The sequence below is a fragment of the Aulostomus chinensis genome, chromosome 16 (assembly GCF_037954235.1).
Source record: "Aulostomus chinensis isolate RoL2024-O1b breed Wild chromosome 16, RoL_Achi_v1.0, whole genome shotgun sequence".
NCBI classification, from domain to species: domain Eukaryota; kingdom Metazoa; phylum Chordata; class Actinopteri; order Syngnathiformes; family Aulostomidae; genus Aulostomus; species Aulostomus chinensis.
This window is the reverse complement of record NC_141335.1, coordinates 13,552,565-13,579,536: the sequence shown is the minus strand read 5'-3', so window position 1 is coordinate 13,579,536 and position 26,972 is coordinate 13,552,565. Positions and strand designations below refer to the sequence as shown.

General features: G+C 40.8%; 2 protein-coding genes across 6 annotated transcripts in view; one reads left to right on the top strand and one right to left on the bottom strand.

Annotated features, from left to right (window-relative positions):
- wdfy4 (WDFY family member 4) overlaps positions 1-26,972 on the bottom strand; it is a 44,938-nt gene that overhangs the window by 3,244 nt on the left and 14,722 nt on the right. Inside the window, exons 19-57 of one of the 3 annotated variants that reach the window (XM_086179932.1) lie at positions 26,673-26,891; positions 26,087-26,265; positions 25,769-26,000; positions 25,311-25,462; positions 25,127-25,238; positions 24,858-25,048; positions 24,621-24,773; positions 24,475-24,548; positions 23,965-24,126; positions 22,974-23,068; positions 22,783-22,879; positions 22,502-22,704; positions 21,991-22,154; positions 21,794-21,913; positions 21,540-21,701; positions 21,289-21,447; positions 20,864-20,990; positions 20,611-20,762; positions 19,333-19,571; positions 19,127-19,248; positions 18,849-19,040; positions 18,656-18,765; positions 15,810-15,887; positions 15,513-15,704; positions 15,355-15,430; positions 15,059-15,273; positions 13,377-13,525; positions 11,968-12,079; positions 11,681-11,766; positions 11,534-11,596; positions 8,356-8,398; positions 8,102-8,221; positions 7,878-8,001; positions 7,664-7,770; positions 5,874-6,024; positions 3,636-3,727; positions 2,413-2,622; positions 2,202-2,322; positions 523-680 (exon numbers count right to left, since the gene is read on the bottom strand). In XM_086179932.1, coding sequence (XP_086036058.1) covers positions 523-680; positions 2,202-2,322; positions 2,413-2,622; positions 3,636-3,727; positions 5,874-6,024; positions 7,664-7,770; positions 7,878-8,001; positions 8,102-8,221; positions 8,356-8,398; positions 11,534-11,596; positions 11,681-11,766; positions 11,968-12,079; positions 13,377-13,525; positions 15,059-15,273; positions 15,355-15,430; positions 15,513-15,704; positions 15,810-15,887; positions 18,656-18,765; positions 18,849-19,040; positions 19,127-19,248; positions 19,333-19,571; positions 20,611-20,762; positions 20,864-20,990; positions 21,289-21,447; positions 21,540-21,701; positions 21,794-21,913; positions 21,991-22,154; positions 22,502-22,704; positions 22,783-22,879; positions 22,974-23,068; positions 23,965-24,126; positions 24,475-24,548; positions 24,621-24,773; positions 24,858-25,048; positions 25,127-25,238; positions 25,311-25,462; positions 25,769-26,000; positions 26,087-26,265; positions 26,673-26,891 — 5,513 coding nt within the window. Of the gene's footprint in view, positions 1-522; positions 681-2,201; positions 2,323-2,412; positions 2,623-3,635; positions 3,728-5,873; positions 6,025-7,663; positions 7,774-7,877; positions 8,002-8,101; positions 8,222-8,355; positions 8,399-11,533; positions 11,597-11,680; positions 11,767-11,967; positions 12,080-13,376; positions 13,526-15,058; positions 15,274-15,354; positions 15,431-15,512; positions 15,705-15,809; positions 15,888-18,655; positions 18,766-18,848; positions 19,041-19,126; positions 19,249-19,332; positions 19,572-20,610; positions 20,763-20,863; positions 20,991-21,288; positions 21,448-21,539; positions 21,702-21,793; positions 21,914-21,990; positions 22,155-22,501; positions 22,705-22,782; positions 22,880-22,973; positions 23,069-23,964; positions 24,127-24,474; positions 24,549-24,620; positions 24,774-24,857; positions 25,049-25,126; positions 25,239-25,310; positions 25,463-25,768; positions 26,001-26,086; positions 26,266-26,672; positions 26,892-26,972 lie in introns of all 3 variants that reach the window. The other 2 variants (XM_086179930.1, XM_086179931.1) reach the window with 2 other exon arrangements.
- Positions 7,879-13,060, top strand: lrrc18a (leucine rich repeat containing 18a). 3 transcript variants are annotated; one of them, XM_086179934.1, is made up of 3 exons: positions 7,879-8,020; positions 9,374-9,455; positions 10,621-13,060. In XM_086179934.1, the coding sequence occupies exon 3, from the start codon at positions 10,625-10,627 to the stop codon at positions 11,420-11,422; it is 798 nt and encodes a 265-aa protein (XP_086036060.1). In that variant the 5' UTR covers positions 7,879-8,020; positions 9,374-9,455; positions 10,621-10,624; the 3' UTR covers positions 11,423-13,060. The 3 variants fall into 3 exon arrangements, with proteins under 3 accessions (XP_086036060.1, XP_086036059.1, XP_086036061.1); XM_086179933.1 differs by lacking the exon at positions 7,879-8,020 and adding an exon at positions 8,538-8,560; XM_086179935.1 differs by lacking the exon at positions 7,879-8,020 and adding an exon at positions 8,563-8,631.

Here is a 26,972-nt window from a genome sequence, read left to right as displayed (position 1 = left end):
TTTAATTCTATTACACTAGAGCTCAGTACCCTGACTTTAAGTTTGATTTCATTAGGGCCTGAGCCTGAAGGAAATTCAGGGCGAAGACCCTATTTTCACTTGCTTTTGCTGAAATACCTGTTGAGTATGATGCCCAAATGAGGTTGTTTTACATGCGATACACCAATGAACATTGACTTGACAAGAGTGTTTGACATTTTGGCACATCGAAGAGACTGGAGACTGTGACTGACTGTAAAAGTCCCCTGACAGAGTTGATAGTGTGTGTGGCTTCAGAGCTCATATCCAGTGAGATGCTCTATTCAAGTGGGGATATTGAGTGTAAGACAATGAACAGCATGTAATTACAATGGAAAAATAAACCAATTAACAAATTCAGTTCTAATGCTTGAAATTTTGGGCCTGTAATTCATTTGCACTCGTCTTCTCCCTTCATTAATGCAACTACATTGTGTTGGAAGGCTGCACAACAACATAAAGAATTTCACCTTAACTTCCTCTCTATCCCAACATACTATATACCTTCTCTGTGGTACAGTTTCCAAAGGCACAGCTGTTGTCAGGGAAACCCCAGGTGAAGAAACAGTTCAACTGATGTGACAGGGGGAGTCGGTTTCTCTCCAGGACCAACAACTCTTTCTCGAAGCACTGGATTTGACCTACTGGACCTCTCAGCAACTCTGCATTGGGGCACCATGAGCAAGAAGTTAAGAATGATCACATACACCAAAAGCTATGGCGTTTAAAAGAGAAAGACATAACAAAGCATAAAGTGACCTCATTCTGCCTCTAGTGTAGCTGAAAAACTTCGCCTGGCTAACTAAAGGTAACAGCTCTAAAAACATCACTTTAAGAGTTTGGTAGCCCAGTAAACTTGTAGAGGATTTCATTAAATAAACCAGAGAAAACTAGGCAATTAAAACAGTTATTCCCAGGTTACACCCGACTGAGGCTGCGTCCTACAGGGACACCAATGTTCTGGACAACCTAGGTTGTATCTGCATGTGTGTGTATGTGGACAAGGCAGCAGGAGAGAGGCTGTAATTGTTCCTGTAATTGACCTATTCATGCAGGAACAGGCAGAAATCATTATATCCTGTCGCCACCTCTGCTTCGAAAATCCCCAGAAAGAAGTTATGTCTGCATAGACTAAGCATTCCTCCTCCTATTCATCTCTATCTGCTTATTGATCAGATCAGACACTCTAAGATTTAATATGAAATGTAATATGCAGGAATCTCTCCCTGAGCATTTGCAGATTCATCTCCTCTCCCTCAGTGAGCCTGTAGGGATATTCAGATTATTAAGTAGAGCTCAGCGGAAGAGTCATCTCCATATTGTAGCTCTAACAGATAGCTCCTTCCACCCTTCCATTGTGTAAATTAATCTATGGGCATTCTCCTGCTGCTTCAACGATTGCCTCGAGACTTGGCCACATCTTGTATACAATAATTGACATCAAACGGTGTAAAATAAAATAAAGGGGGGAACAATCTTGATTCACTGTTTTTATATTGATCGTAAAACTGTAGCATAACATCTTTAATGATCTTCATTTAAAGCCATAGTTTCATATTTTAGTAGAAGTATACTAAATGTGAGGGTAGAACAGATTAGATTAGGTTTGTATAAACAGTATATAACCATTCTTGTTCTTTCGAAAGTGTGAGAGAAGAGACCACCAATAACTGGAGGGTTGGGATGGAGGGATACCATGTCAGTGTTCCTGAGCAAGATGCTGAGGCAATAAGGTTCATTTGTCACCTCCTCCATCACTGCCTAAGTGTGAATGGGTGAATGAGGCTTCACTGTAAAACCCTTTGAGTGCTGTTTAAGTGGAAAATCGCTATATAAAAGAGTCCATTGAATAAGATTCACTGGCTGAGGCATCAAGTTTAGGCCGATAATACCCCAAAACAACTTTAAAGAGGTTTATGGACGGATGAAATGAGTGAGAGAGTGGTCCAGATGGATGGACCCTAATAATCCCGCTCATCTAGATAGTTACTCAGAAACCACAAAAGTCACTTTGAAGTTTGAGGTGCAGTAACACTTCAGCTGAACTGAAAACTTTGTCGTCATTCCAATGGAATGAATCCGGAGTTATACAATTTTTTTTTTAATAATGGTGCAAGAAGCATCATCTCAGAAATTAATGTTCTTTGGCAGGAGAGCACACGAGCCCGGTGGACATCTTTTACCTCGGAGTGGCTGTGCAGTGGTCTTGAGCTTGTTGAGGTTGTAGAAAAATGGATTCGGATGAAGTGAAGATGAGCTGTCTTTTTTCACACTGTTACGAGGTGGATGGGGCTTGGAGAAGAGCTATGAGGAAGAAACAGAACATTATCAAGTGACAATAGTTTGAATAAAAAGACATGATATGCACATACTCAGACCATTTGTATTTTGTACCTGTTTAGGAATCTGGCCAAAATTACTGACATATCCTAATATTGTGCTTCTAATGAAGGGATCCTTTGCCTCCTGCCGGCCTCTCTGGGCGTAGAAGTAAGGGTGAAAGGTGTTGAGGCTTTCGACAGCTGCAGGGCCTTGCTGACGATACCCAAAAATCAGGTCGATCCACAAGTGGAGGTGGGAACTCACGTAGTCGCTTTCCAGGGCCTGAGATAAACAATGCAGGAGAAGACCAGTAATATTACAGAATTACCATACTGGAACGTAGGTTTGCAGTGCTTGTTGTTATAGCAGAGAGATGGAAACCATCAGTCGAACTGTTATTATGAGAGTTAAGAAACATCTATGAGAAAGCAGTGAATCAAATTACCAAGATACTGTAAGGTTTCTTAAAGTCCATTTAGCGGGGGGATGCTGTACCAAAATGTTATGAGCTCATCTTCATGCTAAACTTAGAGAATGATTTGGGTGGATTTAGCCAGATATTGGTTTGAAGAGTTAATAAGAAAAAAAAGCTGTATGCATGCACCCAGTCTTAATAAACCCATCCTGGAACAACAGATAAAAAATTAAAAAAAAAAAAACCTTAACAAGGATATATTGCTCTGAGTTAATTTGTCTACAGAAGAAAAAAAACAATCTTCTAAAATCACTAATTTTATGAGAACTGCAATATCTGAGCAGTTCAGCTGATTACAAAATGATAACCATCAAGATGCCCCATGAATAAAAAATGGGAGGGTCAAAAACCAAAGGAAAAGGAGCAATGATGATGGAATAACCCACACGGAGAAGAGAACACTGAGTCTACAAACAGCTGGCTAAAATAATGGCATCATGGAAAAAGAAAGTCTTGTGGCTTGGCTGAATGGTGTTAAATAGGCTTGTTGTCCTGCAATGTCTTGTGAAAACTTCACACACATGTTTTTCATTGATTAGCAAAACAAGTGGCCATTATATATGAAAACAGTCAGTACTGAAGAATGCCATGACACTAACACCCTGAGACAAGACAGCCTGTTGGGAATATAAAGACAATAGGCGTTATGGAGACCATCTCTCTCTAGTTGTAGCATGAATAGTCGATAGCTGCTTTAACAGTACATTGTCTGTGTACATCATCCACTGTGTATTGATAAACATTATTAGGTCTAATGGGACTGGTCTTCATGTAAAAAGCCAGACTGTCCAACAGAATCTGTGAGGTGGAGGTCACTGACCTCACGCTGGACTCTAATGAACTCCTGAGGGTCATCCTTCGCCCATGGAGGCAGTTCCACATCTCCCAGAGCCGTGCCGTCGTCCATACAGCCTACAGAGATATACAAACACAGGATATAGAGCATGCTGGGTCATTTCACATCAGCATGTGTCTGCCTGAGGCATCTACAGCAGTTTTTGAAGCTGTAGTAGTGCTTCAGGGTAATCAAACAAAAGAAAGGGCAGAAGAAGACAACTTGTTTACAAAAGGTTTTATGTATTTGAACATCTGCTTTGCAAATGTTGTAAGGAAAAAGGAGCATTTACTGCATTTGTTCACTCTCCAGGATATGCACAATGGGTCTCACGCATGATTTTTTTCTTATTTTCCTCTTACCCCTTTATGCAAATATCAGGGAAAAATAAGAAAATCCTTTGTGGGATTCCTAAAAATGTTAAAACAGCCCAAAAAGTTTAATCTTAGTTTGGACATGTGTGCAAGGCAATTAACAATTACCACAAAGAAAAGCTTCAATATAAGCACAAAAGAGTTATGTGCCATGTGCATACCACAATCCATTTTACAGGGAACACTAAAAGGAGATGAGACAGGAAGAAAAAAGGGAAAAATGCCACCAACAAAACAAGAAAATGCCTCTTCTGCATTCAATTCAATCACAATCATTTGTTTTTAATACTGAACAAGTGCAGACTTGGTTTATCTCATAATGTAACGAAGTTATCTGACACCTAAAAAGACTTCAAAAAGTTGCTTCCAGAATCTGTCTTATTTGTGGCATTGTATACAAGCTTGGTGCGTCTCTTCAACCTTTCAGCATACCGATTGTGTCCTCAGCCATTGTGCGAGTATGCATCAGTCTCTAGCTAAAGGCCACATCTTGCAAGGTCACAGGGTTGGAAGAAGTGCGTAGCCCTGATCATTTAAATTAAAAGTTGGACTTAAACTGAGGCGTAATAACACACAGGTATGGAGGTTTTATCATAACGTAACAATAAGCCATTGATTTCCAGCAGCGCCTTGATCCGATTGCACACCCACCACGCAGCATTAGTCATGCACTCCCACTGCATTCAGGATGTGATTTTCTGCATCATATATTATTTGTATTTTAATTGAATGGAATTGTTTTCTATTGAGGAAGGGGATCTGTTTGTGCACACAATGCTGTCAAATTCAGCAATAGCAGAAAAAAAACCCAGCTGTGTCAGGGTCTGCTGAGCAGCCACCACCTTTACATGCTGTAAACATTCAAAATGTATTTTCCTTATATTATTGAAACATTATTGTTGCATTAAACACAAGTCTGCTTTTGTGTGCATCACTTATGAGCGGTCAAGATCACTCTTACATGGTGATCTAGGTAAATAAACGGAAGATTTCATGAATATTCTTAAATAGTTGAGATCAAATCCGTGCATTTGCTCATTTAATATACAGTATGACGCCTGATTTTTAAAAAAAGGATTTGTTTGGACACTCTGAAGAAGTAGAAATTATTTCTCCTCTTCCATATAGCTGTATTTTAAGTTGATACATTGAGGAATTTAGCAAACACTATTCAGATTATTTACACATCCTGACATCCAGAGGAACATTGTTGTTCCTTTGGGGTTGTGTTTCTATCCATCTGGAGATAGCTAACCAACGTGCTGAAACTCCTGACCAAGCTCAGTAAAGCTGAGGGAAGCCTGGAGAGGATACAGTGTACGTTCACCTCTGTAAAAACCCCTCTGGTATTATGATGTAAAATTTCATGTTGACTGTAGCTGCTATATAAAAAAAAAAGCTCAACATGGCACATTTACAGGCTATCATGCTGGTGGTATTTAAAAAAGGGGCCAAAACTAATTGATCCCAAAAAAAAACCACATACTGCCTTTGAAGAAAAATTCCTCTATTTCTGCAACATGATTAAAAGTGCATACACAGGCCACGTTGTTTGGCTGGATGACATGATTCATCATTACATGAAACCAAGCACTGTAGTTTATCTTGAGTGAAGCCCAGTCTTGCTGCTGTAAAACCGCAGATTAAAATAGTTCCAAACAAATTACCATTTAGTCTTGTTTGAGAATCATTTCATGGAAGCACAAGAGCCTCAGAAACAGAGAAAAATATTGGAAGATGTTGCTCTCAAAGATAACAAAGGTAAAGAATAAATGCTGGTTTTTAAGGTGTTTGCACAAGGTGATCATCCAAAAAGGAAACGCATATAGAGAGCGATTTAGAGGCTGACCCAGCTGCATGTGGTTGGAGTTGAGCAGGAAGTCAGGCAGGTAGAAGAACTCAGGAATCAGCTCCCTGACGTCCCCCATGTTGTCTCTGGAGGCTGATTCCCACTCCTTCCTTACACTGTGAAACATCCGCTCCGGAATGTCAAAACCTCCCTGTGAGAAGATGACAATGTCACAACACTGCTACCAAATTTGGCCTCAGACGTATTGATAAAGTAGTCTGAGAACCAGTATTTTATACAGAGGAAGCATTTCATCTTTCTGCAAAATCCTGTAATCTATGATGGAATCTCATGAGAGAGAATGTAATTTAGAGTAAATCAATTACCTCAATGAATGAAAATAGCCTATATATTGGTAAACCTGGTTAGAGATGTAAATCCGGTTATGGATATTACAACACACCCGTTATGTGCTTCACAAGACAAAAAGTCTCTGTAATTCACCAGACTAACATCTTTATTGCTTTATTCGGACTATCAAATATGTACGCCTTTTCATTATAATCAACTGGATGCTGTATTGTAAATTTATAACATCTGTGGCTATTGGCTTCAGCTTCTTTTAGATGTTTTCTGCAATTATTTGCATATATATTGAAATCTCAGATAATCTGTTTTCAGACCAAAAACAGCAGTGAGACGGAAGCTGGAGAGTTGAAAATAGCAAATATTAGAGTAATATCATTAGCAAGGGAGTAGTCAAAAATCATGACGGTGATGAATGTCAACAGGTATCTGGAGCAGGAGCGTTTGCAGAGGTCAGGTGGGTAAGTGGGCACAAACTGAGAGACGATTCATGTTCAAAACTACATCCAGGATGATGGCATTCTGAGCGGGATCTTCATGTGTAAGGGCAGATTTTGTTTTAAAGTTAAAGTTTAAATCGTGTTTTTCTTGTTCCTTGTGAAATTTCAGCTTAACTGTAAAATAATGGATTTGTAGACTTTGACAGCGGAGGAAGTTTTTCATGTTCTTAAGTATTTGAATGTGTTAATTCTGTTTAAACCAAAAAAAAAAAATGAAATAAAAGAAGCAATGTAAGAAAAGGATATTTTTGATTAACACTTTACTATAGTGAACAATAACAATGGTTTATCAATGCTTAGTTATCAGTGCTGAATGGGCATTACTTAAGCATCTTGAGCTTTTCCATCTACCATTGTTATGACCTCTAGAGTAACCGGCATTTGTGATAGATTACTAGGCATATTAGCTAACTGTTAACTTACGGTTAGCTAAGCATTACTGTAACTAACTATTATTAATGAACCGTAATTGAAAAGTGTCACTTTTTTAAATGCATGCAAGGAGATCTTCAAGTAAAATGAGGTGCTGAAATCTTTTGCAAAGTTATGCCAGCTTGTTCGCACTTAGAAATTATATGTACTTTGAAGTTATCGTCCATCTGTCATCATTCAGTCAATACAACCTAATAATTTCGAATATTTTAATCTTTTATTCGAAGCCTGGTAAGGCTTTTGCTGTGAATTGAATAATTACATTTTGTGTAATGTTACAGCCTAACGGACAACAATGGAGTTTTTTTTCTGTCTGTTTCATAATGTTGTGTGGCAAATCAAATTACTAGTGGATCAAAAACCTCACGGAAAAATCTATATAGTTCTGACTGTAAGAAGCAACAATTTAGGCCCAACTTCTTCTCCAATTCACCCACATACACAGACAAGTATCACCAGCAGCTTATCCACTTTAAGATTATAATACCATTTTCAAACAATGTTTTACAACTTGGAATTCTAATTCTATGTCCTGGTCTTCAAGGGTCTCACCTGCAGTGTCTGGAAAGTGTGTGAAAACGGCTCCATCCTGACAAGGAAGGAGGCGACAATGATAGCAGAGGAGTAGTGGGTGCAGTAGTGGCACTGTGTTGACAAATCTTCTGGATGAGATTAAAGGAGGTTAAACACACACACACACACACACAAACACACACACAACATATCAAACAACAAAAGGGACTGATTTGTCAAGCTGAACAAGTACCTTCACCCTCAATGTTCTCTGCTTCCTCATATCTCTGGATGAACATCTGTTTCCTTTTCTCTGTCTGTGCACCCATCGGCTTGGACAAATCTCGGAAAGTTGCAGGATCTGACAGGTCAAGCGTCTGTCCAGAGATAAACAAGGTAGGGATGACAAGTAAACACACTCGGTGTCTAATATTTTAAAGGTAGTTATATGAGCATGGCTTGGTGTGACGAAACTACCTCTGACTGGTAGTCAGCTAGGACCCAGGGGAAGACTGGGTACTGCATTAGGTCATTGTATGTCCGCCCGGCAAGAGTATTTAGATGCATCAAGTACTCAAAGTTACTAATGTCCCCTTTCTGGAAGACAGAACACAAAACATATGTATGTTTTTATCAAACTGAAACAGAATAACTTTTTGACTATTCGGCATCTTTACTCGCGCCAAAGTGAGAGCACAAACAACTCTGTGGAAACGACATGAATGCATTACCTGCCATTTAAGAAGGGCTGTTTTCTCAACCACAGGGGTCTTCCTGATGCACATGGAAACAAATACCTTGAATTAGCATTAGAGGAAGATCACAGAGCAATGCCTAACAACACAAGTTTGGGGTTGGGGTTTTTTGCTTGTTCCGTTGCTTGGCAACCAGTGTTGAAATGTAACATTGCAGAGTTTGGATCCGGCAGACTTGAAGGTGAGTGAGTGCTTCAGGAAACAGAGATGGTGTGTACACAGCTGTAGGAGCAGTTATACTGTAGGACTGAGGTGAGCTGGAGTGTGTGGCATAAATAGAGAGAGGAGGTATGGAGGAGGAAGCATGTGGTGCCATCTGTAGGTGGAGAGGAATCACACACTTGGTAACCCTCAAGGATCAGTAAATTGTATTTAGAAGAAGGAGGCCTTTCTCTCACATTACTCTACACTGAGGTTTAACTTGCCTTGACAATCAATGTAGATCAATTTCCAGTCACAGAATTCCTCATCCAAAATGAAAAGGCTGCTTCTCTGATAAAAGAGAATTTTCCCGTGTCCTCAGCTGTCCACTGCTGAGCACAAAATTCACAGCTGTGTGGTTCTAATTCATGCGCATGAGCTTACATTTTGCTAGAGGACACTTTTATGCAAAATTAAAATTTTACTGAATATTTCATTACATTTTGTACTCATGGAACACCTATCTAAACTGGTTTAATCTAAATTACAAGAACACTGACTGCTCCTAAAATCTCTTCTCCCTCTGTGGGCCAGTAACATGGAAATAAAGCCCCAGTGCCAAGCACCCCGGTTGCTAAGTAACACTATTAAACAAGACAAACCTTTACTTTCCCAGTTTGAAGTACACACGCTAGGAAATACAAAACATAGCATTCCTTCTTTTTTCTTACTCAGTATCACCTTTTTTTTTTTACAACTTCTACATGCTGGCTAAAGTGGAAATCTTATCTCAAGCATGTTAATGTTTTGTTGCTGTGCTATAACAAAAGGACAACAGTGTTTTTGTTTTTAGGCACAGAGGTGGGAAGTGTGTCTCCATATTCGAAGACTGTTTGTTAACCCAGAAACAACCCAGAAAAACAGATCGAAATATGGTGAGTACACATCTTCATTCATGTCAAAACATGTAAATTAATTTCATAACAAATGCGGTGAATACAGAATGGAAAATAAAATCGGGATGTAGACTATAAATGGATTTAGCTGGGGAGCGAGGAACTATCCATTCTCTAATCCCTCCCCTCGTCCAATAACTCCTGACCAAATTATTTTGTAAAACTACACTAAATCAATCATTGCATTTGGCCCAGTATGTGTTATCTAATTGCAGGCAATAATTTCATGCAATAGTTTTCTATAGGAGGTTATAATGGGAACAAGCACCAGTGGATAACCCCTCTCATCCTGAGGATGATGAATGAGGCGAGAGAGGGCCTTGGGGTGTTACACAGACACAAACAGACACACACACCCACACACACACACACACACACACACCTTGCTCTTTTAGACAGGAGTGGAGAATGGCAAAGCCCTCGTCACACTCCCAAATAACATTTATCAAAGTCCTGATTTGACTCTGTGCACTCGTACTCAAGCGCATGTATATCATGAGGATGAGCACACACACACACACACACACACACACACACACACACACACAAACACACACCCACACACACACACACACACACACACACACACACACACACACACACCCTCCATTCTTGCCTGAACAGAGGGAAACAGCTCCATCAGTAGAACAGTGAGGGAGCATCAACACTCATTTGTTTATGCTGTATTACCGAGTGTCGCCTCCCTCCTATTGTTCCCCAGCATTAGCCTTAATTAGAGAGTCGTGCTCTTAAATACCCCCATGGGCAACACCGGGTGAGCACACACTAGTTCAGATATAACACAGCAACACACGTGCGCACACTCAAAGACACACACACACACACACAGACACACACAGACACACACACACACACACACACACACACACACACACACACCACTCAAGCTCTCATTCCTCTGAGAGCATGCTTTTCCTAACGCCCCAGGCCATACATAAGCCTCTGTATCTGAATAAATCACACCAACACTAGCCCCCCCACACACACACACTCTAAAAAATACACATTTATTTTCTACAGTTATGTGTAGTGTTGCAGATTGGAAAGATTATTGTAATTCAAACTCACAAATGTGAAACTAAACTGAACTTTTAAACTCATGTAGTGATTCTGTGTGTTGCAGCACAATGCCCAAAAGAAAAGCAAGCAAAGGGACTAAGGTTACACTCAAGATTGCCAAAAAAGCAATAAGAATGACACCAGATGGACGATTCAGGCTCACACTCAGTAACATGGGTATCACCACCTTTCCAAAGTGTCTCCTAAAACTGAGTAACGTGGATGAGTTGGACCTGAGCCGCAACATGATACAGAAACTCCCGGATGCTATTGGGAGCTTCCTGTCACTCCGATGGCTGGACTTACACAGCAATAAGCTGGAGTGTGTGCCAGAGTCCATTGGTAACCTTGTGGGACTGACCCACCTCAACCTCTCTAACAACTGCTTGACCTCAGCGGGTTTACCCTCCACACTGGGCTCACTTAAGAGCCTGAGGAGTCTCAATCTAGGGATGAACCAACTGGATGAGCTGCCTCCCACTATGGTAAATCTGGACAATCTCCGAGAGCTTGGTCTGTTCGATAACCTCCTCATCACCTTACCAGACTTTGTGAAAGTCTTATGCAATCTCACTAAGGTGAACATGAAACGGAATCCCTTGTCATACATTCAGTGCGATGCTGAGGGGGCACTGGTGGTAAAGTCAGAGCCGAAGGAAGATGAGGTTCTAGTCTATGAGGGCAGCCTGTGTAGGACATGTCTAAAGAGATGTAAGGAGCAGAGGGGGAGGCTTATAAGAGGAAGGGGGGGAGGAGGTGGAGGAGACATGCTTGAGGAGAAAAGGATAAGGACCTATTCAGGACTGATCACACCAAACTCAGTGGCTGCAGTCAACCAGGATGTGTGGAGAATTAGAAAGGTTTAACGTACATCAAGACGCTGATGTTATTACTCACCTAGTTTTCTTGCATTTCACATTTCAGATAGTATAATTAAAAAAAGTGATTACCTTAACTGTCAGTCAGATAACATTTACCTGGCATTAGCGATAACCTCAGCAACACCTCGGCCTTTTAATGATGACACAACCGTGCACAACCTGCAAGAGGGATGGAAAATTTGATGTCAGGGTCAGAATAATGAAATGAAGCACCATAAAATCCAGTTTATATTGATGTGGTACCTCTTGTAAGCTGAGACATGGTCTTTATTCAGGAATACCAAGAAGGCTGAGTGCCCGTTTTTCATGAAGATCTCAATAGCGTTGTCCTAACAGAGAGAGACGGTGATTTTCAATCACTCAGATGCAGTAGCATTTCTGTCCAGGAGATATTTAGATCTTTGACATTCCCTTCATCACAGTAACAAAAACAAACATTTTACGCTATCCATCTAAATCCAGTATTAAAAAATCTCAAAAAAAGCTTCATGTTTATGTGAAGCATCAGTGGAGGCATGTGGATTTCTGACCTCTAAAAGGAAACGAATAAAGCGTGCCTCCTTGATATCCTCATAGAGCCAGTGTCTGCAGCTGGCAGTGGGCTCTTTACTCAGCATGGTGGAAATGAAAGAATCCCTCACACTGGCAGAGACAGAGAGAATGGAAGGCACACAGGAAAAGACAGATAACTAATTAACACAACTGGGCATGCATGCTGTTGACATGTTTTTATTGTTATAACCGTGCAAGACCACTGGTGTAATCTCTGTGATATGCAGGCCTATGCAGTAAACCCACAATATAAGCTCCAGGATTTCATTAAACCCACTTAAAACTGGAGCAAGGACACAAACCAACAGTGTTTTGTCAAAATTTTCACTTGAGCTACCTGTTAGCAATGTCACTTAATATGTATATATAAATAAAAAATGCTCACAATTTGCCTAGCCCCAACGAGCACGAGTAGCAAGCACCGCTCGCTGTATCTGTGTGATTATGATAATTTGGAATAAAGTAGGAAACTCTACACTAGCAGATGCCAAAGTCAGCTACTTACTTTAAAGGTATAGTTACTGTATGTAGTGTAAATGTGTAATTTAAGTGGCATATTCATTGTTACCCAATATGGGTGGGAAAATGTGCAAAATCCACATTTTGGTTTGTATCAGGTTTTAGCGTCATAGTTTTTTAGTTTGGCCCATTTTTTTAATTTCTTGATCACTCAAGAAAAAGCTTTACATGTAGTACCAGCATCAGATATATAGCCTGATAATGCAACATTTGCTGTCTTTTGAAAATCAGTTTTTCTCATGCACATGTGGGAATGTTTTTTGGTTTTTTTTTGCAAAAACACTCTTAAATACTCACGAAGAACTAGCTTATGAGCCACAAGCACGTGTGCAGCAGATACACACAATCTCATATCAATTTTGTGTCCCTGTGGAGCCAAAAAAATTGTGGTTCAAATGTGTATTGGACCCTGGATTGTATATTGGAACACTTTTGGGTTTTTTTTTTCCAGTTGCACAGTATGTTTGTGTCCCTATGATTTTTTTGTAAATTATTGTTGAGGAACATTCAACTGTCAAGTTTTTGCGATGTGAATATTAGTGATTCTGTGTAAAAAAAGCACCCCCTTGAAATTACAATAAACAAATTTACTTCAGACTGTGTATCTGTGGTTGAAGTAATCAAATTTTGAGTAAAAAGCAGCCTATAATATTGTTGTGGAGTAAAATGAAAGTACTTCTAAATGTGAGAAATGTGAATCAGAAACTACAGTGCAGTTCTTTGGACTGGCTCTATCTGTGTGTAATACGTTGGAGGTTCTGAGGTTTTTAGTAAATAGAGGGAAAGGGTGAATGGGAGCACCATTGTATAGTCACATCTGCAAACTAGACTACAGCTCTGTGCAAGAAGGGTCAAAACAGAACTATACCTGCTGGGGTGGTGCTTCCTACAGCAAACATCTCCAGCAGGACTCAGAGTGAATCCTTCACACAGGAGCAGACTGTTTTTCCCAAACAACAGCACACCCTCCGTCACTCTGAGGCCACTCACCATCACAACACACATCTTTGCTTTAACCTAAAATGAGAGAGAGAGAGAGAGAGAGAGAGAGAGAGAGAGAGAGAGAGAGAGAGAGAGAGAGAGACATTAAGTCCCTTGTGAGAGTCACATCAGCACATTTCTCTCACAGGACATGTCACAGCAGCAGTGCAACCACTCCAGGCTTCTCTTGATTGATCATTTTAATCACATATTTTAATCATTATTAAAAAGACACAGTTGAACACTTCATTATCAGACCTGATTGATGGGGAGGAGAAGGCCAGGCCCCTTTTTTGGCAGACTGACTCTTCTCCACTCAGCACTGGTGTGGACTTACACACTGCTTTCAATGCTGGTTGAAGCTAAAGCTAACTGCGTTGCGATAATGTGTGGCTAATTCTATTGTCTCCCCTCATTTCACAGTGAGTGTGTGCACCTGGCTGTCTCCCTGTGTTGGCCCCTCTGCAGGCCCTCTGGGACATAGCGTCCAAAAACCATATGGGGCCCTAACATACCCGTAGGCCCCCTCACAATTTATACTAATCAAATCAGACTCCCTACCCCCAGACACGGAGTCACACACTGCCTGGCCGTTATTAGGAGAATTAATCACTGCCACACACACAATAGGAAACCTGCTAAGTGATCACAACTTCTTGTCTGATCGCACACAAATGGACATGGCGTGATGGATAATATCAGCTGTCATGTGAAAGCGTATAAGAGTCAAAGTGATTATTGACTCCATGGAAGAGAATTTTTTCACAGAGTTATATCATGATCATATTCAATGCCAGTTTCCACAAGTGAACACAATCCAGTCTACAGACCTGGACAATGACTAGATTTCAGAAAAAAAAACAGTTAAATTTATTGTTATCAAAGATTATATTCATAACAATAAACTTGTTTCCTTATCTCCTTACTGGGCGCAGGACAGATAGGCGTTATCAGTCGGAGGGTGATTTAGCTGATGATGGGAAGAAGTAGAGAAAAGGAGGACTTTATTGACTGAGAGCCTAATGTCAGACCATTGATTTCTCCCCACACACATTACTGTCATAATCACACTATTGGCGCTGGAAAGCTAATTATGCGTGGGTCTCCCTTTGTGTGTTACTGTCTGTGTGTGTTAGCCTGAGCATGTGTGTGTATTTGCATTTTTCAGAGCTAATGACTGTGTTCATTTGACAGGATGCTCAGCAGGACTCTCACACTGAACCAGTGCAAGGCAACAGGACGCAACTGCACACATCACACACTTACTAAGCAGATGTAAGACAGCTTGCATCACCTCCTACTGTTTTTATTAATACTTCTGTCAGAAACATTAAAAGCCGCGGCTGGTTGCCGGAGCGATGAGAGTCCCTGTCAACATGTGCTTGGCTGTCTAACTCACTGGAAGAATGAGAAGAGCTGAGCTGGGCCTCGACATTAAAACGTTACACTAATGAGGAAAGATGAAATCCTGATAGCAGCGCTGGGCTATTGGAATCCCTTAGTCTACATCAGATAATTATGATTGTGAATTTGCCCAGCATACCAGCGCAGCCTCTCATGCTATAGTACCTCCTCTCCAGGAAGCATCTTCTGCAGGATGATGCGTAGATCAGGGCAGTCCTGTGTATGGGAGCAGGGTTCAGGGATAGAGGGGTCTGCCGGACCCTCAGTGACCACAGGAGTATCATTCAAAACAGGAAAGAAGGTCAGATGATCGCAATCCAGTCGCCCCCCCTCATCACCCCCTTTAGCTTCCACTCCAACCTCACACTGAATCTTGGACTCTGTTGAAAACAAAAATAAATTTTCCCATGAAGCTAAGAGCAAAGAAAATGTAGATAAACAAATTCTTCCATGTTCTTTACCTGCATCCACTTCTGCTCTGCTTTTGCTCCCATCGTACATGCCTGTCCTCAAACTCAGAGTCAGAGATCCAAGCACCTGTTGTAAAAACCCAGCAGTGTTAAAGGTAATATTACATATACATGTACACTAAATAGTATCTCGCCCTCAAAGGCTCTACCCGTTTGGATCGCCTAAGGGCCTTTCTGCGGATGCGTAATCTGGTTCTATTTGGCCCTTCAGCAGAATCTTGCACCCAGTCTCGGCACAACAGCACCCCTGGGCATGGCCCGAACACCGCTCTCTCCCTCAGAAGCTCTGCCTCCACATGCAGCCACTCGGAACTGACATGCTCCCACTCGCTGGCTCGTACCTGGGCCACAGCAGCAGGCCAAACATACGATAGGAGTAAGCATTATTACAGGACACATTTAATCCATTGTGAGCTTTCTGAATCAATAGAACATTTTTGGTCAACCTGTAAGTGGTTTATCCTCATATTTTCAAACATGCTGTAGCCTCGCTGTCGATGGGACTCCATGTAGGACAGGAACTCCTACAGAGAGATGAGCATGACCTCAGAGGTGCAAATGAAAACAGCACGCACAGCAATCGCTCTTCCTTACACTCATATTGTACATACACAACACACATCATGTTCACGCAGATTGTATATTCATAATGGTATTGTTGTTTCCTCATGCAATTACAATACATTCATACAATTACATTGCCTCTAAATTGCATTCACTGGGCAAAATAAGCTAGTGGCTACAGTCTTACAATAAGCCTGCCTGGCAATGTAATCATTCGTTGGTGTGATCTAATTAACATAAACATTAATATCACTAAGCCATGCCAGAGTCAAGGGCAAGGTACATGTGTGTGCGTGCTCTTATTGTGCGTGAATAAGTGTGAATGTGCCGATTAAAGAAGAAAAGGAAAAAATAGATGAACCAAAAACAGAGCCGTGTTGACACGGCAGGATGCTGCTGTAGAGCAGTCACACTGGGATCGTATTCTGACTGTTAACTGCTTCATTAAGCCCATCATCACAGCGGAGCTCGCTGAGAGACTAGTGAAACAACATGTGTCCATCCTTGCAGCTGACCCAGGAAGGCTATTTCACTGACTGAATGAACATGCATTAACTCTTTATAGCAAGTCTTATTTACAGATGCTAAGTCTGACTTTTTTGGGTAAAACCCCATGAATGCCATAACTGATTTTAAGAGCAATCAAAAGAAAAATTACTTCTGTTATACAAGAGATGCTAAAACTTGCTGTAATGTTGTAGCTTTCTAGCTCTTAGAAAATACTCATTAAGTGGAAATATAACAAAAACTGCTCTTTACGAGGTGGATGCAGGGGGTGTTGTTCTGGCTTCAGTTTGAGAAAATAAAACATACTTTATATTGAATGGGTACTGTTATAACTAAGTATGGTCACCACATATTGATTTTATTAAAAGAAGTCTCTCTGATACATCAAGCCTGCTTCTACCTAGCTCTTTCGCTACAACCATTTATTACTACACAAACAATTGTTCTTGTTTTTCTTCTTTTATTGTAATATTATGAATATAAATGTGTATGATAATTAAATTATGATTACAATTATGATTATTATTATTATGGCTACATTGTTTAACCATTCTTTACCAGGGTTGTTGAAAACGGGGGAGGTGTTTGGGGACAATTGATAATGTGAGTTTACATATGTTTACATGTTCATATATATATATGAAGTACTCTTAAAATAATTTTCTGATGAAGAAAAACCTGTGTGCTGTCTGAATAAGATGAAGCATAAAAGTTGCCAACAAACTTTGGTAAGTCCTCTGCAGATTGAAAACAGTTTCTCTAAATGACTGACTGCTTTCCCAAATGAGAACTTGTGCAGAGGAAGAAATAAAGGAGTAATGTGTGTGTGTGTATGTGTGTGTGTGTGTGGGGGGGGATTATAGAAATATTACAGACAGAAAAGAGAGTAATAATGAAGTTTGCGAACTAGAGCCGTGTTGTGACAGATAAACAGCAAGTCATCTTCTAATTTCATTCCTTCATTTGGACAAACATAAGTAATATATAGCATTAATTACCCTATTTAGCAGATAGGAACCTCATTGGCTTTTTAAATGCTGCATTAAATACATAACTCATCTCTTCCCGCTGCAATTAACATCAGAACATCACACTCATTTCCATTTTAATGACTTCCCAACAATACGCCACCTTTGATGATAAGGCAACATAATGTCAACTTCATTCTGGGCTGGTAGGGAATGTGTAATGAACTTAACGTGATCATTAGTGCTGTTAATTATCTTTATAATATGAGGACACAGATATGATTATGGAAACTGCATTCGCTGATGAAATAAATCTTTTGAGCTGAAGCTTGACTGAGGACAGAGTCTGCCTATCAGTCTCTATATTCTCATTCATTACCTACAGTGGGCTTTCAAACTTGTTCAATAAAAGTAGATATGTGAAACTATGCTCTCTCTCTCTGTAGAAATATATTATTGTGGATCCAATGACTCTCATAAGCATCTCTCATGACTTGCCAAATAAAGGTCATGAGCTGATGATCCAGAAATTAATTATTGCCTTGCTTATTTCATTGTGAGTGTGAATGGAAACTGACCATTAATGATGATCTGAATGTCATTTTTTTGACTACTCGCTCCACTGCGAGGTGGCTCAACAAATTGCTGGGAAGGAGAAAGCAAAGATCCCTCTCTCTTCTCACTCCCCTCTCAGAAGGGAAAACAATTCATCACTCTCTCTGATAGCCTGTCAGAGACTGATCTGATAAAGAATAACATCAAAAGAATAATGTTTTCATCAGATTGGTACCACTGTAATTGCCAACCCGATTTCTGTGGGCAAGAGACAAACAGGAACACACACTCTTTGTGGGGTTGAGACAGACACAGACGCGGTAATTTCATGCCTGTGTGCCTGAGTAATATGTCCCCACTCCCTGCTCCAGATGGCTCGACGTCTTAAGCGTTGTGGGGGAACTAATGATGTGGGCCACGTGTTTCGGGGGGAAAAACAACAATAAAAGCGTCTTTAACCTTCAGCGGCAAACAGTATGTTGTAGCGAGTGTTCCCATGGATAGGCCGAACAGATATCAATTACTAGGCCCACTCAGGGGCAATCAGCTGTGATAATCCAAATCCATTTAAAGAAATAATCAAACACCCCCACAGGGCTGGATGGCCCACAGCACACAGACAGCAGTGACTTTGGGAGGAAGAACACCAAGGAAAAAGAAACAACCCCACCATCTTCCCCAGGAAGGTGCAACAGTACCTCTACAGTGACCATGTCTTTGCCTTGCTTTCCCAAAGCTGAGCGAACGGCGCTGCTGATCGTATCAAACTTTGTCTGTGAGCTCCTGGCCAGCTTCTTCTTCTGATCCTCTGAAATGTCAACAGAGGGAAGTTGAGTCATTTTCTTCCTCTTGTCCTGCAAAGTTGAAAGTAACACCATAGTAAGGTCAGACCTGTGTGTAGAAGCCAGAATTTCTGGGCCGTCTCCTCCCACAGAGGGCTGATGTCCGTCATGCTGACAGGTCTTTTCTCTGCTGTGTGGTGGGCAGAGATCTCTATCTTATATGTCTCTTCAAGAGTGTGTTGCCTCTCGGTCATGATCTTTAACCAGCAGGTCTTTGCTAGGGAGACTAGCTCTCTGTCATCTGAAACAAATACATATTCATGTGTGAACTCTCAAAATTATCTCATGAAACTAAGGTGATGAATGTGCACAAATGCTAACACGTGCCTGTGTTAGAATTTGTCTCATTGGCGACGCGTGCTGAAGGTCTCCTTTTTGTAGGAAACAGGTGGAATGGAACTTTCCTGTTGTGCATGTGATAAACTGCACATCCAAAACCTTCAGGATAGCTTAAAAAAAATGGAGATAGTGTAAATTTCTAGTGAATCCAGGTTTCAAATTTAGAAATGTGCATGCTTGTGTTTCACTAATACCTGCCAGACCGAATCATTAACAGACAATAAAGAAGACAAGTGATGAAGTTCACATTTGCATTGTAAGTTGCCATAACAACATCCCAGTGCTCCCTGATGCTTTCTAAAGTCTTGAGGACGCTTTCCTTTTCTTCTTGAGAGTGTCGAGGTTGTGACAGGAAGTAAAGCAGGACTTTATTGGTGCAGGAGTAGAGTGCTGTCAGCGTCCTCTCTTTCTGGGGTTGACCTCTCTCCAGGGCCTAAAAGTAAATAGCAGCTTTCATTGATCAGTATTAAATGATATCAAATTGAATAATAATGATCCTTATGATAAACCAGAGCTCCTATGTTTTGAAGCAACGTGTTGGTTGAAGAACTATATAACGGAATCGGGTCGGGATCTAATGATACAACACACATGCAAAGATATCTCTGAGTAGCCTCGAATTATTTCTGTAATTCCTCGGTAAGTCAACGTGCACACAGCATCTGGTCTGTAGATCACTTTTCTTTTTTGTCTTTTTAAGAAAAAAATAATGAGCCAAAAAAAGGGAGGCATTCATTTTATATTTTTTCATTAGTTTCAAAAAGGCATTTTGCAATAATTAGATGAAGTATCATTCTGTTATCCGCCTACGTAGCTGGGGATTTTATTTCATTATAGGGAATCAAACAAAGTAACATCAGAGAGATGACAGTCTCACTGAGCCAGAGAGCAGCTACTCAAGAGACTATGAACACATCCATCCATTTTCTTCCGCTTATCCTATTAAGGGTCACGGGGGGGGGGGGGGGGCTGGAGCCTATCCCAGCAGCTTTTGGGTTCACCCTGGACAGGTCCAGTCTATCACAGGGCCAACACATATAGCCAGATAACCATTTACACTCATAGCTACGCCTGCAGGTAATTTAGAGAATCAATTAGCCTAGACCACATTTGCATGTCTTTGGACTGTGGGAGGAAGCCGTAGTACTCGGAGAGAACCCACGCAGGAACAGGGAGAACATGCAAACTCCACACAGAAAGACCCCGAGCCCAAGGTGGGACTCAAAACCGGAACCGTCTTGCTGTGAGGCGACAGTGGTAACCACTGCACCACCGTGCCGCCTCACCTCTGAACACAAAGATGGTTTTCTGCTTCTAAACATTTATGTTGTGACCTGAATCTAAACTTGTTCAATTAACCATGAAACAAACACTGAATCACTGCTTGAGTCCATTGAAATTTTTGTTCTCAGATTGAAACTATCACGTATGTGTGTGAGGTGCCTGTGCATGTCTCGGTATGTTCATCTCACCATCACAATCTGATCTACGAGGAAGTTGAGCAAACTCTCAGAGTCTCCAACAAAGGTTCCACTGTAAAGTTTCTGCAGCATAACGTTACAGAAGAGCACCACGTTCTCCGTCAATGTGCCTGTCTGGCCTTCCAGTGTCTGAGTCTTAGAGTCTAAAAGATACAGTGTATGTTCTGTTAAAGATCCGTTATTTTGCATTGATACAACAGCAACTCAGCTAAGGTTTGCTGATAACCCTATGTTGTTATTTTACCTTGTGAATACAGGGGCGTATTTTTTTCTGTATCCTGGCTGAGCACAAGTATGATGTCCATGATCAACTCCAGCAGCTCAGTCTGGAAACTCTGCCTCTGCTCCAACGATGCACCTTCTGGACAGAACTGTAACATTTATACAGCCAAATAATTAGGAACAACATGGTTTTGAAAAGAAGATGTATTGAGAAGTGTCTGGTGTTGTCTACATGTAGATGGTCATAGAAAATATGTAAAACTATAAAGGGTTTTTTTTCCCCCTCCCTGTGCAAAGCAACGTGATCAGCAGTTACTTATTTATGCAGTAACTGAGCAAAGAGTGGCACCTTCTGGAGAGAGAGGAGTTTTGCAGTAGAAGAGCCTTTTTTTAAGTACTAATACATTTACAGCATCTATATATGTGTTCATACATAAGTGCATTCACCTCAGCCAAGAACACTTGAGGGTGTGTGTTGCTGTTGGCAGGGACGTTAAGAAGACTGTCCATGAGCAAAATGCGGATGAAGTCACACACTGGCTTCTTGCGTGAATGACTCCTGAATGCATCCTCACTTTCAATTATTCCACAAAGCTCAATGACACCCTGAAAAAGGAATACAACCAGTCAATAAAGACCAGAAAGAGTAGAATTGCTGCAATTTCACAAGTAGAGCAAGTTTATCATCGCATGCACACCTCTGTACCATCCAGGGGGAAGACAGCACCAGCGAGTGAATGGAGGAACTCTGGTGATGTCCACAGTGGGTCTCTGGGACGGAGGTTATGAAGTAGACAGAAAAACTGCATCACACTTGCTGATAGCTGCACCTCCCATGATCCATCAGTAACAGGCTTCTGCTTTGTACCACAAACAGGCTGTTAGCATAATTTTTCAAAACAAAAATACAATCTATGTTTTAAATTAAATGACAAAAATGAGATGTTTTTACCTGAGTGATGACGACTTTGACCAACTCCAGCAGTATTGTTGCAGCCTCTAAACAAAGCTGAGGAGCCGGAGTGTGTGCTTGGCTCTCAATCAGTGACTGGAGGGTGTCATCCAAATTCATCTGTAGATAACCCATAGTAAGACAGTCGTCATGGGAATAGTGACTATGATAATCAACAAGATAAAATAATGAGCCACCTTTTCCTCTGCAGAGTGACTGATCTTCCCCAGCAGCAGAGCAGCCAGGGCTTCATACACATGTGGAAGGTGAGAGTGTCTGACCAGTAGCCCTTGTAGGACCTCGAAGCCAGGAGAGGTGGCACTGGAGCACTCGTATGACCATGAGTGGGCCCGAAGGTTGTCTGGAAGCAAGTGAGAAAATCCTTTTTTGATTTAAGTAACACATTCTTGAATTATATTATAGATGGTCTCTATGGCTGGAATAAGGATTTGTATCTTAAGACATAAATTGAATGAAAAAATTGTGTGAAATGACCAAAATCCCTTTTATCAACTGAATAATTACCAAAAAATACAGATACAGTCGATTTCTAAACAATATGAAATCAGTTTATCAAGTTTAATCAATTTACATTGTGGATCTAATCTTATTATTAATATGATCAGATTATAATATCCATGAAGGAGGTAATGGTCATTTTGAATGACTGGCTTGTTGAACTGTGAGTAATTCATCAACTTTATATACCCATGACAGCAAAGGGCTCCTCCATGCCCTCTATGAGGGTTCCTGGGAGAACTCCCTCTCTGAAGCGAATCTGCTGACTGGGACTAGACAGGAAGTATGTAAGTAGGACAAGTCCCAGTTTCACGGTACAGGGGTGAAGGTGGGGCTTCAGGAAGAACAGGATCCAATCAGTGCCCAAAGCATCCAGTAATGCCTTCTTCTGACTAGAAAATAAGAACATGACATTAAAATATATGAACTATTGGGAAAACATATCCAGCTATGATTTAGATGACACTCACTCTTTAGTTAGAGGGCTGTCTGAGCTGAGGATGTCACAAAGACCAAGTAACAGCTGGTTACGGATCCAGATGAGGCTTGCCGGACCAGAACTCTGAGCTGCAGTACAGAAAAGACATGCCTGGGTTATTAAAAGTAACAAATTGAGTCATTCATCAGGAACCATGGTTTAGATCTTATCAACATATTTTACCTGTTGTTTCCTGGCAGAAATCACTGTCTGGCACATCATGACTTTCAGGCATGTTACTAAGAGGAGGGAGTGTGCGAACCAGAAACAGTCCAAGTCTGACACAATAGAAGGAAACATTTCAAATATCAAGCTATGCCAAGAAAAAGAAAAAAAACCCACACATTTGTATAAACAAGTTGCAAACACAACAGTAAGAGATCATTAGTCCTGAAGTTGCAAACAATCATTTATATTCACAATAAGCAGTTACTGGAGTTGTGCATCAGTCCACTTGGTGATCAATATTCATTTCCACACACAGGTGAATGTTAGTCAGGGAGCAAAGTTGTCAAAAGATGAATTGAAACAAAAAAGTGAATCCAGAGGGAAAGCCAGCTGGTGGTGGTGAGAACGGGAATCTAACCAATGCAACTGAGCTTGCATTGAAAAGCATTCATGTTGTGTGGGACTTATGTAATTCAAACAAGACATTGCAAATCATTATCAAACACATTGCAAGCAGTTCTTTTTTATAAAGGGATGGCGCCACAGGCCAATGCCAAACTTTGTATAATCCCCTTAAAGTGTTATGTGATGAAGCTGTAAAGGCCAAGAAAATGTCAGCAGAAAATCCCCGACTATTGACATTAATGACTAAGAAGCTAAAACAAGAGATTGGAATTTCTTTCCTCGTTCTTGGGTGTTTTTCCTTCTGTGTTATGCCAAGTTATAACTGTGATAAACATTTATATTAAAGCAAAAGAGATAATTGTGATCTCATTTCAAAGCAAAAAAAAGTGATAATTAGAAATAATCACCCCCACTTCAGCAGGGATACTGAAATGAGGTTTTGCCCTATCAATATTTAACTCTCTAGCCCCATATTGCTGATTTGTGTTCAGTGTAAACGGGCTGCAAGGCTTGTCACTGGACCAAACCTATGCTAATATGTGGGGATATTGTAACATGAATGTGAAAACTGTAAAAACTGTGGCACATTTTCAGACATTACCTGCTCATGTCCAAAGGGGTGAAGTGAGCTTTTAGGAGGCATGTGATGACACGAGAAATAATTGTAACCTTTCGAAAAGTCACAGCAGGATCAGAGAGCTCAAACAGCAGTTTTGTAATCAGGTCCAGATTATGAAAGACTGCTGCCATCCTGCTGTCATTCCTGAGAATACAGAGAGAGAGCATGAGTATCAATCAAAATCTGTTCCCACATACACATACTCAATCCATTTCATTCTAAACACAGTCACATTCTCCTCTTCAGCCTCTGTCACTGATTATTGTGACCATTCCATCGACATTTCTGTGAGCATGTCCATGATATTGATGGCATGCTGCTGCAGATGTTGAAAGAAAAGCACATAACATCTAACCTGAACAAAAGCCTCTTTATTTTAGGTCTGACTAACAGACTGTTACATAACATGTGCATAACTATGTGAGTTAATAATAAATTAGATTATCTTATTATGTGTTTTCTGGTTACATGAGGGTTCACTGTGGAAATTACCTTGGAAATTTCAAGGTTTCAGCACAGTACTTAAGGGCTGAGAGGTCCAGATTATCTGATGTGTTCTTCCACACCTGAAACATAGGATTGAAATGAATGGCATGAGAACACATATATTCCTTAGATCAGTAGAATTTTTTGTTTACCTCCAGGTCTGCCAGAAGAGCCTGGACAGCAGCTTTGTTCTGAAGGCTGTCAGAGGCAGAGCTCAGCTCCCCTGAACTGGTGAGATGCAAGATCAGCTGAAAGGTTCTGTGACTGACCATGTTACTCTTCATCTTCAGCAGGAAAGCCAGCAGCTACAAGGAATGCAAATGATGTTTAAGAACAAATAACACACTAGATTTCTGTTTATACAGAAGTTTAAACATGACCCAACAGACTTTGTATCCATTGATGCGACTCATTTCCAGATGCATGGTGGCGTTGGTCTCCAGGACAGAGACGAGCACCTTGACCGCCGCATACAGTGAGCTATCATCCAGTGCCATTGCAACTAGACTCAGAAGAACTGCGGGTCCTCCAACATACAGGAAACCATCAGAAGCACTCCTGGGGTTAAATGTACGCACACCTAGATGAAAGAGGCCATGATGTTAATAAATATACTCGTAGGGTTCACTGAAGTACAACTTGTAAAAAGCATATTCACCAAAATGTCCCAGCAGAGCTGCTCCTATGGTGCGAGCTGTGCCATTCAGGTGCTGGCTGATGTTTCGAGCAAGGAACACTGGGGTGGACTGATCTCGAGACGTTATCCCCATCTGTAATTAGATATAGTGACTGCAAAAGCGTACAAAAATATCAAACACATGTTCAGCACAGTTCTAATGTACCTCTTTAGCGATCAGCCTACAGTCCACTTCATTGTAGTCCTCTCTGATCTGCGCCACAGTTGTTAATGTAGAAATTGCTGGGTTGATTCCAAATGAGATCCTCTCTGCAGGAACCAGCTTGAGAGGGAAGGACTCTGCATGTGAAATGTGCCCTGGACACATCCAGGAGAGTCAACAGATTTTGTGTGAAATGTATTAATTATCAAATACAATTTGGCACTATATAAGTTGTAATAAATATATTAACTCAATGTTAATAATTCAAAATGTATATCTACATTGACATATAAAGGTGAAACTAAATCCGAGCAGGTTATAGAGTAACTAGAAAGACACTGTCACAAACATGTACTGATCAGAACTACAATAATTAAAAACTGCAGAAAAAAATATTATCTTCTTCAAGCTGATATCCAGGAAGTAAACAAAGGACACACTGTCAAGATCATGTAACTTACCTGTGTTGCGCAGAGCTAGAAAGTTGCCCAGGTAGGCAGTGCCTTGAGTGTAAATGATGGCCACAGCCTTGGGGCTTAAAACTTCTTCGAACAAGTAAGAAGGACCAACGCGCCAGGCGAGTGCAGCCTGCTCCTTCCAGAGAGCTGGTGTACCTATCAGTCCACACACATCAATCACAGCTGAGGGGTCCATGGAGACGTACTGACCCGGGAAAGGCTGAATATACCTCATCTGAAGGAGAAGACAGAGCCGGGAGATGCTGCATTGACACTCAAATTGGTGTTATACATACATGTCTTAAACTTTTCTTTTCACACCTTCCCTGTCCCCACAGCTTTGCCGTTTAAGTAGGCCGAGGCCAGACAGCTCTTCTTCACATCTTTGGCCATGACCACAACCAGATGGTGCCACTGACGGGGGACCAACATACTGGAGCAACAAAACCTAAGGGAGGTGGGCGTATTTGTTGGGCTACCCACCTCTGGCTCCATCATATCTGTAAAACAAATACATTTAAACACATTTAATTTATCTATGCATTAAAAACTTTTGACTCAACAGTCACACACTGACAACAATGGCAAGGAATTGCTGGTAAGCTGGAATGACATGCATACACACACACACAATATATATATACACACATACATATGTATACATATATACATACATATATATATATACACATACATATATACACACACATATACACACATACACACACATATATATACATATATACATATATACACTGTATATATACACACACACACACACACACACACACACACACACACACACACACACACACACATATATATATACACATACTGCATATATATAAAACTGGAAAGTTCTATATTCTGTAAGGTACTCAAATGACAAGATCTGGATCTCTCTCACCTAAGAATGTAAATGCTTCCTCCTCTGTGGAGATGACCAGACAGCCATCACAGGCTGAGAAGGAGATAGACAGACAGATATACTGTTGCTCTGTGCGGGACATGTGGCGAACAATTGACAGGAGTCGGACTGGGTGAGAATCACAGGCTGAACTAAACCTGTTGATCTGGAACCAGCAGGAAAATGAGAGACCGGCTGTAGGAGGAAAACCCCGGCAGTCTAACAAATGAGATGGAGATAATCAGACAAATTATATTTGCATTTAGATTGATTAAATATGTCTTACATTTTGCCTAATCT